This window comes from Salmo trutta, unplaced genomic scaffold (assembly GCF_901001165.1).
Source record: "Salmo trutta unplaced genomic scaffold, fSalTru1.1, whole genome shotgun sequence".
Lineage (NCBI taxonomy): Eukaryota > Metazoa > Chordata > Actinopteri > Salmoniformes > Salmonidae > Salmo > Salmo trutta.
In genome coordinates, this window is record NW_021823073.1 from 2,656,935 (window position 1) to 2,678,154 (window position 21,220).

At 45.9% G+C, this 21,220-nt stretch overlaps 1 protein-coding gene across 1 annotated transcript in view; it reads right to left on the bottom strand.

Moving 5' to 3' along the window:
• The window catches only part of LOC115188708 (cilia- and flagella-associated protein 47-like), an 81,970-nt gene that overhangs the window by 26,599 nt on the left and 34,151 nt on the right, over positions 1-21,220 (bottom strand). Inside the window, exons 37-42 of the mRNA XM_029747435.1 lie at positions 20,528-20,625; positions 13,406-13,776; positions 13,033-13,057; positions 12,662-12,804; positions 6,971-7,130; positions 4,693-4,699 (exon numbers count right to left, since the gene is read on the bottom strand). Of these exons, the coding sequence (XP_029603295.1) occupies positions 4,693-4,699; positions 6,971-7,130; positions 12,662-12,804; positions 13,033-13,057; positions 13,406-13,776; positions 20,528-20,625 (804 nt within the window). The remainder of the gene's footprint in view (positions 1-4,692; positions 4,700-6,970; positions 7,131-12,661; positions 12,805-13,032; positions 13,058-13,405; positions 13,777-20,527; positions 20,626-21,220) is intronic.

A 21,220-nucleotide genomic window follows, 5' to 3' on the forward strand; every position in this document is an offset into this window, starting at 1 on the left:
ACAGCTTTATTACAGGCCATACTGTTTCTAACTATCTTAATCTCCCCCATAGAAACAACAGTGACAGCACCGTCAACAAAAACGGAAGGGATCTTTTGCAGCTCTGTAGAAGCCTGGGTCTGTACTTTGTCAATGGTAGGTTACGGGGGGACTCTTTGGGGAGATTCACCTATTGCTCACCTCTTGGCCACAGTACAGTAGACTATATGATCACAGACATGGACCCTTTCTCTCTCAGCTCATTCACTGTCAAGCCACTAACACCTCTGTCTGATCACAGCCAAATTACGTTGTTCTTCAAAAGAACAGACCTGGAAACAACCACACATTCACAGCCCAGTAAGCTGTACAACATCAGAAATTCATACAGATGGGCCCAAAACAGCACAGAAAAATACCAGAAAGCAACCTGGAACCAAAATATCCAAACACTCTTAGATAACTTTCTGGATACCACATTCACTCACAGTAAAGAAGGCATCAATCTAGCAGTACGAAACATCAACTATATATTCAGGCAAACGGCAAAAGAAGCACAATTGAAATTGATAAAAAACAAAACTAAAAAAATCACAGATGACAACTGGTTTGATGCAGATTGTAAAATTATAAGGAAAAAAACTTAGAACACTATCCAACCAAACGCACAGAGACCCAAATAATGGTGAATTACGCCTTCATTACTGTGAGACTTTAAAACTCTATAAACGTACACTCAGAACCAAAAAAGCACAGTACAACAGCAAGCAGCTGACACTAATTGAGGAGTCCATAAACACAAACAACTTTTGGCAAAATTGGAAAAAACTAAAAAAATCGAAACAAGAGGAATTAGCAATACAAAATGGTGACATATGGACAACCCATTTCAAAACACTCTACAACACCGTTCAAATTGACACAAACGCAGAACAACGCCAAGTCCATGAGAAGTTGAATGGATTAGAAAAAGCTATAAAGGACAATCAAAACCCATTGGACTCCCCAATTACTGACCAGGAGCTCTATAAGAAACTTCAGGCTCTCAAATTTAAAAAAGCCTGCGGACCTGATGGCATCCTAAATGAGATGCTCAAACTCACTAGTGCAAAATTTCAATTGGCTATATTAAAATTGTTTAATTTGATCCTGAGTATAGGTTATTTCCCTGACATCTGGAATCAAGGACTCATAACCCCAATCTTTAAGAATGGAGACAAATTTGACCCTAACAATTACAGAGGCATTTGTGTGAACAGTAACCTGGGGAAGGTTTTCTGTAGTATTATCAATGTAAGAGTTCTAAACTTCCTTAATAAGCACAATGTCTTGAGTAAAAGCCAAATTGGATTTATACCAAAACATCGCACAACTGATCATATTTACACCTTACACACCCTGATAGATAAACATGTCCACCAAAATAATACCAAAATATACACTTGCTTTATCGACTTCCAAAAAGCATTTGATTCTATTTGGCATACAGGACTGTTCTACAAAGTTATTGAAAGTGGTGTAGGGGGTAAAACATATGACATAATTAAATCAATGTATACTGGCAATACGTGCAGCATTAAAATTGGTAAGAAAAGGACAGAATTCTTTAACCAGGGGCGGGGCCTTCGTCAGGGTTGCAATCTGAGCCCTGCACTCTTCAATATTTACATTAACGAATTGGCCACTATTCTAGAAAAATCCTCAGCCCCTGGTGTTAGTCTCCACAATTCAGAAGTTAAATGCCTACTCTTCGCAGATGACCTATGCCTGCTGTCACCCACAGCACCTGGCCTACAGCAGAGCCTGGACCTGCTAGAGCAGTACTGCCAGACCTGGGCCCTGGCAGTAAACCCCAAAAAGACTAAAATAATGATTTTCCAGAGAAGATCCAGATCTCAGGGAATTAGACCAAAGTTCTCAATTGGTACAAAATATATAGAGTACTGTACACACTACAATTACTTAGGTTTAAAAATAAGCTCAACTGGACACCTTAATGAGGCAGTGAATGAACTGAGAGAGAAAGCACGCAGGGCATTCTACGCCATTAAAAAGCAAATTCAAATTGAAATACCTATTAAAATTTGGCTAAAACTAATTGAATATGTCATTGAACCAATTGCACTTTATGGCAGCGAGGTGTGGGGTCCACTTGCAAAACAAGATTTCATCAAATGGGACAAACACCCCATTGAAACCCTACATGCAGAGTTCTGTAAGATTCTCCTACGTGTCCAGAGGAAAACTACAAACAATGCATGCAGGGCAGAATTAGGCCAATATCCACTAATAATAAAAACTCAAAAAAGAGCAATTAAGTTTTGGAAACATCTAAAATACAGTGACCCCCTCTCATATCATTACCAAGCCCTGCAATGCCAAGAGCTGAGCAAAGAAAAGAGTCCCCTCATCCAGCTGGTCCTGGGGCTGAGTTCACAAACCTGTTCTACTAACACACTGAAGCCTCAGGACCAGAACATCCAATCAATCAGAATAAACCAAATTACAACACACTCAAAACAAAACTACATTGCTTATTGGGAAACACAAGCACAAACACAAAGCAAAATGCAGTGCTATCTGGCCCTAAATCGACAGTACACTATGGCTAAATATTTGACCATGGTTACTGATCAAAACCTTAGAAAAACCTTGACAAAGTACAGGCTCAGTGAGCACAGCCTTGCCATTGAGAAGGGTAGACACAGGAAAACCTGGCTCCCTGTAGAGGAAAGGCTGTGCAACCACTGCACAACAGCAGAACCTGAGACGGAGCTGCATTTCCTGACAAAATGTAAAAAATATAAAACAATTAGAGAGTGTCATTTCCCCAAATTTGAAATCCTTATTCAAGGTTTTAAAGACCTCTCTGATGAGGATAGGCTACCCATCCTGTTGGGGGAGGACGCAGAGAGCTGTGGGTTGGCAGCGCACTACATTGCTGCCTGCCATAAGTTGAGGGACAGTGTCTGACAGACCAATAAACCTGCACATGTCCTCAACTGTATGATTATTGTTATTGTTGAATGTATGGTTATATTGACCGTTGGTTATTGTTGTTACTGTTGTCCCGTTGACAATTTTTGATTCTCATTTTTATTTATTTTTTATATTGTAAATATCCAAAGTAAGCTTTGGCAATATGTACATTGTTACGTCATGCCAATAAAGCGAATTGAATTGAATTGAATTGAGAGAGAGAGACAGAAAGAGAGAGAGAGAGAGATAGGGAGAGAGAGAGACACACAGAGACAGAGAGAGAGACAGACAGACAGAGACAGACAGAAACAGAGAGAGAGAGACAGAGAGAGAGAGAGAGAGAGAGAGAGGGAGAAACACAAAGATATTGTACAACTCCCACAGTAGCAGTCATTCAGCAGCCACCATGATGTAAGCGGACATGCAGCGTCAAGACCATAGAAATAGAAATAGAACCATTTCCTGTTCTGCTGATACATTGTGCTGCCATGGGAACAGTGAATGGTGAACCCCTGCCTGCCCAGAGGACAAGCTGTTCTGGAGGGTGTCCCAAATTATACCCTGTTCCATATGTAGTGCACTACTTTTGACCAGCGCCCATAGGGAAATAGGGTGCCATTTGAGACACACTACCCAGGTCTCTATAGAAAGTAAAGTAGTGTAGGCACTGACTGAGTCACTGTTCTATTGGCAACTGAACAAAGGGTTCAAAACAACGGCGCCGCAGAAGGGGCAGACGGAGCGGCCTCCTGGTCAGGCCCCGTAGACGTGCACATCGCCCACCGCTCCTGAGTATACTACTCGCCAATATCAAGTCTCTTGACAATAAGGTAGACGAAATTCGAGCAAGGGTTGCCTTCCAGAGAGACATCAGAGTATGTAACATTCTCTGTTTCACGGAAAAATTTCTCTCTCGGGATATGTTGTCGGAATCAGTTCAGCCACCGGGCTTCTCCATGCATCGTGCCAACAGAGATAAACAGCTCTCTGGGAAGAGTAAGGGCGGGGGTGTATGCTTCATGATTAATGATTCATGGTGTAATCATAACAACATACAGGATCTCAAGTCCTTCTGCTCACCCGACCTAGAATTCCTTACTATCAAATGCCGGCCATATTATCTCCCAAGAGAATTCTCGTCAGTTATCGTCACAGCTGTGTACATTCCCCCTCAAGCAGACACCAAGACGTCCCTCAAAGAACTTCACTGGACTCTATGTAAATTGGAAACCATATATCCTGAGGCTGCATTTGTTGTAGCTGGGGGTTTTAACAAAGCAAATGTGAGAACAAGGCTACCTAAATTCTTTCAGCATATTGATTGCACTGCACGCGGGTGTAATACACTGGATCACTGCTACTCTAACTTCCACGATGCATACAAAGCCCTCCCCCGCTTTGGCAAATCCGACCACGACTCTATCTTGCTCCTACCGTCTTGCAGGCAGAAACTCAAACAGGATGTACCAGTGACTAGAACCATTCAACGCTGGTCTGACCAATCGGAATCCACGCTTCAAGATTGTTTTGATCACGCGGACTGGGATATGTTCCGGTCAGCCTCAGACAACAACATTGATCTATACGCTTGTTGTATAGCACACTGTATTACTTATACAACTAATATAAGGACAGGACATGAGACGGGAGTAGAAATTAACGTGGGCATTGCTTAATGCGTTTCACAGGAAGAACATTCCAAGCATTTCAACGTAGGTAAGCAAGGGGGGTTACAGGTGCCCTAAAGGGACAAAATTAGAATATCAATACACAACATATTCCTGCCACTTTACCTTTGATGACTCATAAGGAAAAAGTAAATATTTACTGTTTTGCCTATTGTTTTCTTTTTAATATAAGTTCTCTTAATGTAAATAAATGAGCTTTTTCAGAATAACCTTTTCTAAACTAGGGATAGAGGGTAGACTGCCTCAGTCCCCAGACTTAACCCTGGGGTGTATTCTGCCCCAATGTCGGAGGTTAGTCTGAACTAAATAGTCAACCTGTCAGGGGGTCGTCTTTCTCTTGCAGGGTAATGACGACGTACAGGTGAGTCTACAGTCACATTATCTCTGAGTCTGAGTGGTGATGGTGTATGCCCAGACTGAGCCTTCCACAAGCTTCCCACAATAAGTTGGGTGAATTTTGGCCCATTCCTCTTGACAAAGCTGGTGTAACTGAGTCAGGTTTGTGGGCTTCCTTGTTCGCACACACTTTTTCAGTTCTGCCCACACATTTTCTATAGGATTGAGGTCAGTGTTTTGTGATGGCCACTCCAATACCTTGACTTTGTTGTCCTTAAGCCATTTTACCACAACTTTGGAAGTATGCTTGGGGTCATTGTCCATTTGGAAGACTCATTTGCGACCAAACTTTAACTTCCTGACTGATGTCTTGAGATGTTGCTTCAATATATCCACACAATTTTCCCTCCTCATGATAACATCTATTTTGTGAAGTGCACCAGTCCCTCCTTCAGCAAAGCACCCCCACAACATGATGCTGCCACCCCCGTGCTTCACGGTTGGGATGGTGTTCTTCGGCTTACAAGCCTCCCCCTTTTTCCTCAAAACATAATGATGCTCATTATGGCCAAACAGTTCTATTTTTGTTTCATCAGACTAAAGGACATTTCTCCAAAAAGTACGATCTTTGTCCCCATGCGCCATTGCAAACCGTAGTCTGGCTTTTTTTATGGCGGTTTTGGAGCAGTGGCTGCTTCCTTGCTGAGTGGCCTTACAGGTTGTTGATATAGGACTCGTTTTACTGTGGATATAGATACTTTTGTACCTGTTTCCTCCAGCATCTTCACAAGGTCCTTTGCTGTTGTTCTGGGATTGATTTGCACTTTTCGCACAAAAGCACATTAATCTCTAGGAGACAGAACACGTCTCCTTCCTGAGCGGTATGACGGCTGCGTGGTCCCATGGTGTTAATACTTGCGTACTAATGTTTCTACAGATTAACGTGGTACCTTCAGGCATTTGGAAATTGCTCCCAAGGATGAACCAGACTTGTGGAGGTCTCCAATGTTTTTTTTTCTGATGTCTTGGCTTATTTCTTTTGATTTTCCCATGATGTCAAGCAAACAGGCACTGAGTTTGAAGGTAGGCCTTGAAATACACCATTCACTATGTACTGTATATAACACCATTCACTATGTACTGTATCCCCAGGTACACCTCCAATTGACTCAAATAATGTCAATTAGCCTATCAGAAGCTTCTGAAGCCATGACATCATTTTCTGGAATTTTCCAAGCTATTTAAAGGCACAGTCAACTTAGTGTATGTAAACTTCTGACCCATTGAAATTGTGATACAGTGAATTATAAGTGAAATAATCTGTCTGTAAACAATTGTTGGAAAAATTACTTGTGTCATGCACAAAGTAGATGTCCTAACCGACTTGCCAAAACTATAGTCTGTTAACAAGAAATTTGTGGAGTGGTTGAAAAACGAGTTTTAATGACTCCAACCTAAGTGTATGTAAACTTCCGACTTCAACTGTACATAGTGAATGGTGTTATATAGTGTACATAGTGAATGGTGTTATATACAGTACATAGTGAATGGTGTTATATAGTGTACATAGTGAATGGTGTTATATAGTGTACATAGTGAATGGTGTTATATACTGTACATAGTGAATGGTGTTATATACTGTACATAGTGAATGGTGTTATATACAGTACATAGTGAATGGTGTTATATACAGTACATAGTGAATGGTGTTATATACAGTACATAGTGAATGGTGTTATATACAGTACATAGTGAATGGTGTTATATACAGTACATAGTGAATGGTGTTATATACAGTACATAGTGAATGGTGTTATATACAGTACATAGTGAATGGTGTTATATACAGTACATAGTGAATGGTGTTATATACTGTACATAGTGAATGGTGTTATATACTGTACATAGTGAATGGTGTTATATACAGTACATAGTGAATGGCAACTGGAGGAGACTGTGTGTGTGTGTGTGTGTGTGTGTGCGCTCACGCTGGGGGTGATGTGTGTGACCTGGGTCTTGAGGCTGAAGGCCAGGGTGGCTCCAGAGGGGCTGGCTGAGGAGGCAGAGCGTGATGTCAGCAGTAGCACCGCCTCCATGGGCCTCAGGAAGGAACAGGAGTACTGCACGGTCACCTCCACACCACGCCCCCTAGTGGAGAGGAGGACAGAGTGTAAGGGTCAACTATAAGGTGGGGGCAGAGATGGGGAAAGCCATGGGATTAATGGAACACCAGTCTAGACACTGAACACCAGTTGAGAAACAGGCAGCCAGTTAACTCTAACACAGTTAGACAGAGAGAAAGAGAGCCAGGATAGAGAGAGAAAGACAGAGCCAGGATAGACAGAGAAAGACAGAGCCAGGATAGACAGAGCCAGGATAGACAGAGAAAGACAGAGCCAGGATAGACAGAGAAAGACAGAGCCAGGATAGACAGAGAAAGACAGAGCCAGAATAGACAGAGAAAGACAGAGCCAGGATAGACAGAGCCAGGATAGACAGAGCCAGGATAGACAGAGCCAGGATAGACAGAGAAAGACAGAGCCAGGATAGACAGAGAAAGACAGAGCCAGAATAGACAGAGAAAGACAGAGCCAGGATAGACAGAGAAAGACAGAGCCAGGATAGACAGAGAAAGACTGCACACTATTACGTAAGATAACCCTCTTTCCAGACACACGTGTTTCACAGCAGCTGATAATCAGATAAATTGATGCACCAAAATGAAGGAATGTCGGGAATCAACACAGATGACACATTATCAGTATGGATGAGCCTACTATGTTGATATTTGTTGCTTACTGCATTAGATTTGACTAAACAGTACATTCTAAATAGCACGCAGTATGATTACTACACAGTATGTAGTTTTAGTAAGTAGTAGACCAGACAGATTTCAGTCAGTCAGAAGAGATGAGTTGGGAAATGATATTCATCTCACAAGGTAACTGAGCAGAATAGCTTCTGGAGGAACACTGCTGTCCCACAGGGTTAGGGGTTATGGTTAGGGGTTATGGTTAGGGCTTATGGTTAGGGGTTAGGAGTTATGGTTAGGGGTTATGGTTAGGGGTTATGGTTAGGGGTTATGGTTAGGGGTTAGGAGTTATGGTTAGGGGTTATGGTTAGGGGTTATGGTTAGGGGTTAGGGGTTATGGTTAGGGGTTATGGTTAGGGGTTATGGTTAGGGGTTAGGGGTTATGGTTAGGGGTTATGGTTAGGGGTTATGGTTAGGGGTTATGGTTAGAGGTTATGGTTAGGGGTTAGGGGTTATGGTTAGGGGTTATGGTTAGGGGTTATGGTTAGGGGTTATGGTTAGGGGTTATGGGTTATGGTTAGGGGTTATGGTTAGGGGTTAGGGGTTATGGTTAGGGGTTATGGTTAGGGGTTAGGGGTTATGGTTAGGGGTTATGGTTAGGGGTTATGGTTAGGGATTAAGGGTTATGGTTAGGGGTTATGGTTAGGGGTTATGGTTAGGGGTTATGGGTTATGGTTAGGGGTTATGGTTAAGGGTTATGGTTAGGGGTTATGGTTAGGGGTTAAGGGTTATGGTTAGGGGTTAAGGGTTATGGTTAGGGGTTATGGTTAGGGGTTATGGTTAGGGGGTAAGGGTTAAGGGTTATGGTTAGGGGTTATGGTTAGGGGTAGGGGGTAAGGGTTATGGTTAGGGGTTTGGTTAAGGGTAGGGATTAGGGGTTATGGTTAGGGGTTATGGTTAGGGGTTATGGTTTGGGGTTAAGGGTTATGGTTAGGGGTAGGGGTTATGTTTATGGTTAGGGGTTATGGTTAGGGGTTATGGTTAGGGGTTATGGGTTAGGGGTTAAGGTTAGGGGTTAGGAGTTATGGTTAGGGGTTATGGTTAGGGGTTAGGGGTTATGGGATAGGGGTTATGGTTAGGGGTTATGGGTTATGGTTAGGGGTTATGGTTAGGGGTTATGGTTAGGGGTAGGGGTTATGTTAGGGGTTATGGTTAGGGGTTAGGGTTATGGTTAGGGTTATGGTTAGGGGTTATGGGTTAAGGGTTATGGTTAGGGGTTATGGTTAGGGGTTATGGTTAGGGGTTATGGTTAGGGGTAGGGTTTATGGTTAGGGGTAGGGGTTATGTTTATGGTTAGGGGTAGGGGTTATGGTTATGGTTAGGGGTTATGGTTAGGGGTTATGGTTAGGGGTTATGGGTTATGGTTAGGGGTTATGTTTATGGTTAGGGGTTATGGTCATGGTTAGGGGTTATGGTTATGGTTAGGGGTTATGGTTAGGGGTTATGGGTTATGGTTAGGGGTTATGGTTAATGTTTATGGTTAGGGGTTATGGTCATGGTTAGGGGTTATGGTCATGGTTAGGGGTTATGGTTAGGGGTTATGGTTAGGGGTTATGGGTTATGGTTAGGGGTTATGGTTAGGGGTTATGGTTAGGGGTTATGGTTAGGGGTTATGGGTTATGGTTAATGTTTATGGTTAGGGGTTATGGTCATGGTTAGGGATTATGGTTAGGGGTTATGGGTTATGGTTAGGGGTTATGGTTAATGTTTATGGTTAGGGGTTATGGTCATGGTTAGGGGTTATGGTTAGGGGTTTATGGTTAGGGGTTGAGGGTTATGGTTAGGGGTTATGGTTAGGGGTTATGGTTAGGGGTTAAGGGTTATGTTTAGGGGTTATGGTTAGGGGTAGGGGTTATGTTTATGGTTAGGGGTTATGGTCATCGTTATGGGTTATGGTTAGCGGTTATGGATAATGTTTATGGTTAGGGGTAATGTTTATGGTTAGGGGTTATGGTCATGGTTATGGGTTATGGTTAGGGGTTATGGTTAGGGGTTATGGTTAGGGGTTATGGTTAGGGGTTATGGTTAGGGGTTAGGAGTTATGGTTAGGGGTTATGGTTAGGGGTTATGGTTAGGGGTTATGGTTAGGGGTTAGGGGTTATGGTTAGGGGTTATGGTTAGGGGTTAGGGGTTATGGTTAGGGGTTATGGTTAGGGGTTATGGTTAGGGGTTATGGTTAGGGTTATGGTTAGAGGTTATGGTTAGGGGTTAGGGGTTATGGTTAGGGGTTATGGGTTATGGTTAGGGGTTATGGTTAGGGGTTATGGTTAGGGGTTAAGGTTAGGGGTTATGGGTTAAGGGTTATGGTTAGGGGTTATGGTTAGGGGTTATGGTTAGGGGTTATGGTTAGGGGTTATAGTTAAGGGTTAGGGGTTATGGTTAGGGATTATGGGTTATGGTTAGGGGTTATGGTTAGGGGTTATGGTTAGGGATTAAGGGTTATGGTTAGGGGTTATGGTTAGGGGTTATGGTTAGGGGTTAGGGGTTATGGTTAGGGGTTATGGTTAGGGGTTATGGTTAGGGGTTATGGTTAGGGGTTAAGGTTAGGGGTTAAGGTTAGGGGTTAGGGGTTATGGTTAGGGGTTAGGAGTTATGGTTAGGGGTTATGGGTTTTAGTTAGGGGTTATGGTTAGGGGTTAGGGGTTAGGGGTTATGGGATAGGGGTTATGGTTAGGGGTTAAGGTTAGGGGTTATGGGTTATGGTTAGGGGTTATGGTTAGGGGTTATGGTTAGGGGTAGGGGTTATGGTTAGGGGTTATGTTAGGGGTTATGGTTAGGGGTTAAGGGTTATGGTTAGGGGTTAAGGGTTATGGTTAGGGGTTAAGGGTTAGGGGTTATGGTTTAAGGGTTATGGTTAGGGGTTATGGTTAGGGGTTAAGGGTTATGGTTAGGGGGTAAGGGTTAAGGGTTATGGTTAGGGGTTATGGTTAGGGGTAGGGGGTAAGGGTTATGGTTAGGGGTTTGGTTAAGGGTAGGGATTAGGGGTTATGGTTAGGGGTTATGGTTAGGGGTTATGGTTCGGGGTTAAGGGTTATGGTTAGGGGTAGGGGTTATGTTTATGGTTAGGGGTTATGGTTAGGGGTTATGGTTAGGGGTTATGGGTTAGGGGTTAAGTTTAGGGGTTATGGTTAGGGGTTAGGAGTTATGGTTAGGGGTTATGGTTAGGGGTTATGGGATAGGGGTTATGGTTAGGGGTTATGGGTTATGGTTAGGGGTTATGGTTAGGGGTTAATGTTAGGGGTTATGGTTAGGGGTTATGGTTAGGGGTTAAGGGTTATGGGTAGGGGTTAAGGGTTATGGTTAGGGGTTAAGGGTTATGGTTAGGGGTTAAGGGTTATGGTTAGGGGTTATTGTTAGGGGTTAAGGGTTATGGTTAGGGGTAGGGGTTATGGTTAGGGGTTATGGTTAGGGGTAAGGGTTAAGGGTAGGGGTTATGGTTAGGGGTTATGTTAGGGGTTATGGTTAGGGGTTAAGGGTTATGGTTAGGGGTTAAGGGTTAGGGGTTATGGTTTAAGGGTTATGGTTAGGGGTTATGGTTAGGGGTTAAGGGTTATGGTTAGGGGGTAAGGGTTAAGGGTTATGGTTAGGGGTTATGGTTAGGGGTAGGGGGTAAGGGTTATGGTTAGGGGTTTGGTTAAGGGTAGGGATTAGGGGTTATGGTTAGGGGTTATGGTTAGGGGTTATGGTTCGGGGTTAAGGGTTATGGTTAGGGGTAGGGGTTATGTTTATGGTTAGGGGTTATGGTTAGGGGTTATGGGTTAGGGGTTAAGTTTAGGGGTTATGGTTAGGGGTTAGGAGTTATGGTTAGGGGTTATGGTTAGGGGTTATGGGATAGGGGTTATGGTTAGGGGTTATGGGTTATGGTTAGGGGTTATGGTTAGGGGTTATGGTTAGGGGTAGGGGTTATGTTAGGGGTTATGGTTAGGGGTTATGGTTAGGGGTTAAGGGTTATGGGTAGGGGTTAAGGGTTATGGTTAGGGGTTAAGGGTTATGGTTAGGGGTTAAGGGTTATGGTTAGGGGTTATTGTTAGGGGTTAAGGGTTATGGTTAGGGGTAGGGGTTATGGTTAGGGGTTATGGTTAGGGGTTAAGGGTTATGGTTAGGGGTTATGGGTTATGGTTAGGGGTTATGGTTAGGGGTAGGGGTTATGTTTATGGTTAGGGGTTATGGTCAGGGGTTATGGTTAGGGGTTATGGGTTATTGTTAGGGGTTATGTTTATGGTTAGGGGTTATGGTCATGGTTAGGGGTTATGGTTATGGTTAGGGGTTATGGGTTATGGTTAGGGGTTATGGTTAATGTTTATGGTTAGGGGTTATGGTCATGGTTAGGGGTTATGGTCATGGTTAGGGGTTATGGTTAGGGGTTATGGTTAGGGGTTATGGGTTATGGTTAGGGGTTATGGTTAGGGGTTATGGGTTATGGTTAGGGGTTATGGTTAGGGGTTATGGGTTATGTTTATGGTTAGGGGTTATGGTCATGGTTAGGGATTATGGTTAGGGGTTATGGGTTATGGTTAGGGGTTATGGTTAATGTTTATGGTTAGGGGTTATGGTCATGGTTAGGGGTTATGGTTAGGGGTTTATGGTTAGGGGTTGAGGGTTATGGTTAGGGGTTATGGTTAGGGGTTATGGTTAGGGGTTAAGGGTTATGTTTAGGGGTTATGGTTAGGGGTAGGGGTTATGTTTATGGTTAGGGGTTATGGTCATGGTTATGGGTTATGGTTAGCGGTTATGGATAATGTTTATGGTTCGGGGTTATGGTCATGGTTAGGGGTTATGGTTAGGGGTTATGGGTTATGGTTAGGGGTTATGGGCTATGGTTAGGGGCTATGGTTAGGGGTTATGGGTTAGAGATAGAAGGGCTTACTTAGGAGGGATATTGATGGAAGCTCCTTGGGGCAAAGAGAAATGATGGGCCTCGTTCCCTACAATGGAGGCATGGTAGAACATCGGTCTGGAGGACGGGCTCTTCAGACGCACCTGGAGCGCACACACACACACACACACACACACACACACACACACACACACACACACACACACACACACACACACACACACACACACAGGTAAATGTGAATAATTGTCATACGATGTGTACACACCAAGGCAACGTGAATGATCTTCCCTTTCAGAAAAGGATCTGATTGAACTGCTTTGGAAGGTGGACCGGACAGGCTGTAAGACAGGGTTACCCAGGGCTAGTGCTGTGTGATGGAGAGAGAGAGAGAGACCTGCCTGCTTGGTGAAGGTGTGGTGCAGGCTGTAAGACAGGGTTACCCAGGGCTAGTGCTGTGTGATGGAGAGAGAGAGACCTGCCTGCTTGGTGAAGGTGTGGTGCAGGCTGTAAGACAGGGTTATCCAGGGCTAGTGCTGTGTGATGGAGAGAGAGAGACCTGCCTGCTTGGTGAAGGTGTGGTGCAGGCTGTAAGACAGGGTTACCCAGGGCTAGTGCTGTGTGATGGAGAGAGAGAGACCTGCCTGCTTGGTGAAGGTGTGGTGCAGGCTGTAAGACAGGGTTACCCAGGGCTAGTGCTGTGTGATGGAGAGAGAGAGACCTGCCTGCTTGGTGAAGGTGTGGTGCAGGCTTTAAGACAGGGTTACCCAGGGCTAGTGCTGTGTGATGGAGAGAGAGAGAGACCTGCCTGCTTGGTGAAGGTGTGGTGCAGGCTGTAAGACAGGGTTACCCAGGGCTAGTGCTGTGTGATGGAGAGAGAGAGAGAGACCTGCCTGCTTGGTGAAGGTGTGGTGCAGGCTGCCAGACAGAGTGATGGTTCTCTTGGGAAGGTACTGGGGCAGCGTCTCATACAGGTAAACACACAGCATCAACATCAGAACAGGGTTAGAGTCTGACAACTCTGTGGGCTGGATGTCTATGTCCAGGCAGAGCAGTGTGAAGGCCTGGCTGAGGATGATACTGTTGTGGAGGTTCTGCTCCACACGGCTGATGCTGGTGTACATCCTCTGGAGATGACTGGGGATCTGAGGGACCGGAGAGACCGGAGGGGTGGACAGTCAACACTGGGCCAGTTTCCCAGACACAGATTAAGCCTTATCTGCTACCACAGTCAGACTAATCAAAACCAGTCGAGTTGAGATGAGTCTAGATTTACTGACAATTTCCCACACAGAGTAGACGAGGACAAGAGTTGACCAGGAATAGGAGGAGAACACATTGACTCTGTACCGGTACCCCCCTGTATATAGCCTCCACATTGACTCTGTACCGGTACCCCCCTGTATATAGCCTCCACATTGACTCTGTACCGGTACCCCCTGTATATAGCCTCCACATTGACTCTGTACTGGTACCCCCCTGTATATAGCCTCCACATTGACTCTGTACCGGTACCCCCCTGTATATAGCCTCCACATTGACTCTGTACTGGTACCCTCTGTATATAGCCTCCACATTGACTCTGTACCGGTACCCCCTGTATATAGCCTCCAAATTGACTCTGTACCGGTACCCTCTGTATATAGCCTCCACATTGACTCTGTACTGGTACCCTCTGTATATAGCCTCCACATTGACTCTGTACTGGTACCCTCTGTATATAGTCTCCACATTGACTCTGTACCGTACCCCTCTGTATATAGTCTCCACATTGACTCTGTACCGGTACCCTCTGTATATAGCCTCCAGATTGACTTCCGTACCCCTGTATATTAGCCTCAGTATGACTCTGTACGCGGTACCCTCTGTATATAGCCTCCACATTGACTCTGTACCGGTACCCCCTGTATATAGCCTCCACATTGACTCTGTACCGGTACCCCCTGTATATAGCCTCCACATTGACTCTGTACCGGTACCCCCTGTATATAGCCTCCACATTGACTCTGTACCGGTAACCCCTGTATATAGCCTCCACATTGACTCTGTACCGGTACCCCTCTGTATATAGCCTCCACATTGACTCTGTACCGGTACCCCCTGTATATAGCCTCCACATTGACTCTGTACCGGTACCCCCTGTATATAGCCTCCACATTGACTCTGTACCGGTACCCTCTGTATATAGCCTCCACATTGACTCTGTACCGGTACCCCTGTATATAGCCTCCACATTGACTCTGTACCGGTACCCCCTGTATATAGCCTCAACATTGACTCTGTACCGGTACCCCCTGTATATAGCCTCCACATTGACTCTGTACCGGTACCCCTCTGTATATAGCCTCCACATTGACTCTGTACCGGTACCCTCTGTATATAGCCTCCACATTGACTCTGTACCGGTACCCCCTGTATATAGCCTCCACATTGACTCTGTACTGGTACCCTCTGTATATAGCCTCCACATTGACTCTGTACCAGTACCCCCTGTATATAGCCTCCACATTGACTCTGTACCGGTACCCCCTGTATATAGCCTCCAAATTGACTCTGTACCAGTACCCCCTGTATATAGCCTCCACATTGACTCTGTACTGGTACCCTCTGTATATAGCCTCCACATTGACTCTGTACCAGTACCCCCTGTATATAGTCTCCACATTGACTCTGTACTGGTACCCTCTGTATATAGCCTCCACATTGACTCTGTACCGGTACCCTCTGTATATAGCCTCCACATTGACTCTGTACTGGTACCCTCCTGTATATAGCCTCCACATTGACTCTGTACCAGTACCCCCTGTATATAGCCTCCACATTGACTCTGTACCGGTACCCTCTGTATATAGCCTCCACATTGACTCTGTACTGGTACCCTCCTGTATATAGCCTCCACATTGGCTCTGTACCGGTACCCCCTGTATATAGCCTCCACATTGACTCTGTACCGGTACCCCCTGTATATAGTCTCCACATTGACTCTGTACTGGTACCCTCTGTATATAGCCTCCACATTGACTCTGTACTGGTACCCTCTGTATATAGCCTCCACATTGACTCTGTACCGGTACCCCCTGTATATAGCCTCCACATTGACTCTGTACCGGTACCCTCTGTATATAGCCTCCACATTGACTCTGTACCGGTACCCCCTGTATATAGCCTCCACATTGACTCTGTACCGGTACCCCCTGTATATAGCCTCCACATTGACTCTGTACCGGTACCCTCTGTATATAGCCTCCACATTGACTCTGTACCGGTACCCCCTGTATATAGCCTCCACATTGACTCTGTACCGGTACCCCCCTGTATATAGCCTCCACATTGACTCTGTACCGGTACCCTCTGTATATAGCCTCCACATTGACTCTGTACCGGTACCCCCTGTATATAGCCTCCACATTGACTCTGTACCGGTACCCCCTGTATATAGCCTCCACATTGACTCTGTACCGGTACCCCCTGTATATAGCCTCCACATTGACTCTGTACCGGTACCCCCTGTATATAGCCTCCACATTGACTCTGTACTGGTACCCTCTGTATATAGCCTCCACATTGACTCTGTACCGGTACCCTCTGTATATAGTCTCCACATTGACTCTGTACCGGTACCCTCTGTATATAGCCTCCACATTGACTCTGTACCGGTACCCTCTGTATATAGCCTCCACATTGACTCTGTACCGGTACCCTCTGTATATAGCCTCCACATTGACTCTGTACCGGTACCCTCTGTATATAGCCTCCTCACATTGACTCTGTACCGGTACCCCCTGTATATAGCCTCCACATTGACTCTGTACCAGTACCCCCCTGTATATAGCCTCCACATTGACTCTGTACTGGTACCCTCTGTATATAGCCTCCACATTGACTCTGTACCAGTACCCCCTGTATATAGTCTCCACATTGACTCTGTACTGGTACCCCTCTGTATATAGCCTCCACATTGACTCTGTACCGGTACCCTCTGTATATAGCCTCCACATTGACTCTGTACTGGTACCCTCCTGTATATAGCCTCCACATTGACTCTGTACCAGTACCCCCTGTATATAGCCTCCACATTGACTCTGTACCGGTACCCTCTGTATATAGCCTCCACATTGACTCGGTGCGGGTACCCCCTGTATATAGCCTCCCCATTGACTCTGTACCGGTACCCCCTGTATATAGCCTCCACATTGACTCTGTACCGGTACCCCCTGTATATAGCCTCCACATTGACTCTGTACCGGTACCCCCCTGTATATAGCCTCCACATTGACTCTGTACCGGTACCCCACCTGTATATAGCCTCCACATTGACTCTGTACCGGTACCCTCTGTATAGCCTCCACATTGACTCTGTACGGTACCACTGTACATAGTACCGGTACCCCTGTATATAGCCTCCACATTGACTCTGTACCGGTACCCCTCTGTATATAGCCTCCACAGTGACTCTGTACCGGTACCCCCTGTATATAGCCTCCACATTGACTCTGTACCGGTACCCCCTGTATATAGCCTCCACATTGACTCTGTACCGGTACCCCCTGTATATAGCCTCCACATTGACTCTGTACCGGTACCCCCTGTATATAGCCTCCACATTGACTCTGTACTGGTACCCTCTGTATATAGCCTCCACATTGACTCTGTACTGGTACCCTCTGTATATAGCCTCCACATTGACTCTGTACCGGTACCCTCTGTATATAGCCTCCACATTGACTCTGTACCGGTACCCTCTGTATATAGGCCTCCACATGCTCTGTACCGGGTACCCTCTGTATATAGCCACTTGACTCTGTACCGGTACCCTCTGTATATAGCCTCCACATTGACTCTGTACCGGTACCTCTGTATATAGCCTCCACATTGACTCTGTACCGGTACCCTCTGTATATAGCCTCCACATTGACTCTGTACCGGTACCCTCTGTATATAGCCTCCTCACATTGACTCTGTACCGGTACCCCCTGTATATAGCCTCCACATTGACTCTGTACCAGTACCCCCTGTATATAGCCTCCACATTGACTCTGTACTGGTACCCTCTGTATATAGCCTCCACATTGACTCTGTACCAGTACCCCCTGTATATAGTCTCCACATTGACTCTGTACTGGTACCCTCTGTATATAGCCTCCACATTGACTCTGTACCGGTACCCTCTGTATATAGCCTCCACATTGACTCTGTACTGGTACCCTCCTGTATATAGCCTCCACATTGACTCTGTGCCAGTACCCCCTGTATATAGCCTCCACATTGACTCTGTACCGGTACCCTCTGTATATAGCCTCCACACTGACTCTGTACTGGTACCCTCCTGTATATAGCCTCCACATTGACTCTGTACCGGTACCCCCTGTATATAGCCTCCACATTGACTCTGTACCGGTACCCCCTGTATATAGTCTCCACATTGACTCTGTACTGGTACCCTCTGTATATAGCCTCCACATTGACTCTGTACTGGTACTCTCTGTATATAGCCTCCACATTGACTCTGTACCGGTACCCCCTGTATATAGCCTCCACATGACTCTGTACCGGTACCCCCTGTATATAGCCTCCACATTGACTCTGTACCGGTACCCCCTGTATATAGCCTCCACATTGACTCTGTACCGGTACCCCCTGTATATAGCCTCCACATTGACTCTGTACCGGTACCCCCTGTATATAGCCTCCACATTGATTCTGTACCGGTACCCTCTGTATATAGCCTCCACATTGACTCTGTACCGGTACCCTCTGTATATAGCCTCCACATTGACTCTGTACCGGTACCCTCTGTATATAGCCTCCACATTGACTCTGTACCGGTACCCTCTGTATATAGCCTCCACATTGACTCTGTACCGGTACCCTCTGTATATAGCCTCCTCACATTGACTCTGTACCGGTACCCCCCTGTATATAGCCTCCACATTGACTCTGTACCAGTACCCCCTGTATATAGCCTCCACATTGACTCTGTACTGGTACCCTCTGTATATAGCCTCCACATTGACTCTGTACCAGTACCCCCTGTATATAGTCTCCACATTGACTCTGTACTGGTACCCTCTGTATATAGCCTCCACATTGACTCTGTACCGGTACCCTCTGTATATAGCCTCCACATTGACTCTGTACTGGTACCCTCTGTATATAGCCTCCACATTGACTCTGTACCAGTACCCCCTGTATATAGCCTCCACATTGACTCTGTACCGGTACCCTCTGTATATAGCCTCCACATTGACTCTGTACTGGTACCCTCCTGTATATAGCCTCCACATTGACTCTGTACCGGTACCCCCTGTATATAGCCTCCACATTGACTCTGTACCGGTACCCCCTGTATATAGTCTCCACATTGACTCTGTACTGGTACCCTCTGTATATAGCCTCCACATTGACTCTGTACTGGTACCCTCTGTATATAGCCTCCACATTGACTCTGTACTGGTACCCTCTGTATATAGCCTCCACATTGACTCTGTACCGGTACCCCCTGTATATAGCCTCCACATTGACTCTGTACCGGTAACCTCTGTATATAGCCTCCACAATGACTCTGTACTGGTACCCTCTGTATATAGCCTCCACATTGACTCTGTACCGGTACCCCCTGTATATAGCCTCCACATTGACTCTGTACCGGTACCCTCTGTATTTAGCCTCCACATTGACTCTTTACCGGTACCCCTGTATATAGCCTCCACATTGACTCTGTACCGGTACCCCCTGTATATAGCCTCCACATTGACTCTGTACCGGTACCCCCCTGTATATAGCCTCCACATTGACTCTGTACCGGTACCCTCTGTATAGCCTCCACATGGCACTCTGTACCGGTACCCCCTGTATATAGCTCCACATTGACTCTGTACCCCCCATCGGTACCCCTGTATATAGCCTCCACATTGACTCTGTACCGGTACCCCCTGTATATAGCCTCCACATTGACTCTGTACCGGTACCCCTGTATATAGCCTCCACATTGACTCTGTACCGGTACCCTCTGTATATAGCCTCCACATTGACTCTGTACCGGTACCCCCTGTATATAGCCTCCACATTGACTCTGTACCGGTACCCTCTGTATATAGCCTCCACATTGACTCTGTACCGGTACCCTCTGTATATAGCCTCCACATTGACTCTGTACCGGTACCCCCCTGTATATAGCCTCCACATTGACTCTGTACCGGTACCCTCTGTATATAGCCTCCACATTGACTCTGTACCGGTACCCCCTGTATATAGCCTCCAGATTGACTCTGTACCGGTACCCTCTGTATATAGCCTCCACATTGACTCTGTACCGGTACCCCCTGTATATAGCCTCCACATTGACTCTGTACCGGTACCCCCTGTATATAGCCTCCACATTGACTCTGTACCTGGTACCCTCTGTATATAGCCTCCACATTGACTCTGTACCGGTACCCCCTTGTATATAGCCTCCACATTGACTCTGTACCGGTACCCTCTGTATATAGCCTCCACATTGACTCTGTACCGGTACCCTCTGTATATAGCCTCCACATTGACTCTGTACCGTAACACCCTGTATATAGCCTCCACATTGACTCTGTACCGGTACCCCCTGTATATAGCCTCCACATTGACTCTGTACCGGTACCCCCTGTATATAGCCTCCACATTGACTCTGTACCGGTACCCCCTGTATATAGCCTCGCTTGTTATTTTACTGTCGCTGTTTAATTTTTTGTTACTTTTATTTTACATTTTTTACTTAACACTTATTTATTTATATTTTCTTAAAACTTCTTAAAGCATTGTTGGTTAAGAGCCTGTCAGTAAGCATTTCACCTGTTGTATTCTGAGCATGTGACAAATAACATTTGATTTGATTTAATTTGATGTTTTAACACAGGCCCGTACCAGGAAGGGGCAGTAGGCAGCCAGCACAGCAGCCAGAACCAGGCCGTCTGCCAGGTCCAGGTCAAAGTTCACCACCCAGCGGGCTGATGGGACGTCTCCTGGTTAAAGAGCAGAATATAGATAACAGAAGAGTTGTGGATTTCTCTGTGTCTCTGTCTCTACCGCTCTGTGGATCTGGCTCCGTCTCTACCTCTCTGTCTCTACCTCTGTGGATCTGGCTCGTCTCTACCTCTGTGGATCTGGCTCCGTCTCTACCTCTCTGTGGATCTGGCTCCGTCTCTACCTCTCTGTCTCTACCTCTGTGGATCTGGCTCCGTCTCTACCTCTCTGTCTCTACCTCTCTGTAGATCTGGCTCCGTCTCTACCTCTCTGTCTCTACCTCTGTGGATCTGGCTCGTCTCTACCTCTGTGGATCTGGCTCCGTCTCTACCTCTCTGTGGATCTGGCTCCGTCTCTACCTCTCTGTCTCTACCTCTGTGGATCTGGCTCCGTCTCTACCTCTCTGTCTCTACCTCTCTGTGGATCTGGCTCCGTCTCTACCTCTCTGTGGATCTGGCTCCGTCTCTACCTCTCTGTGGATCTGGCTCCGTCTCTACCTCTCCGTCTCTACCTCTCCGTCTCTACCTCTCCGTCTCTACCTCTCCGTCTCTACCTCTCTGTGGCTCTGGCTCCGTCTCTACCTCTCCGTCTCTA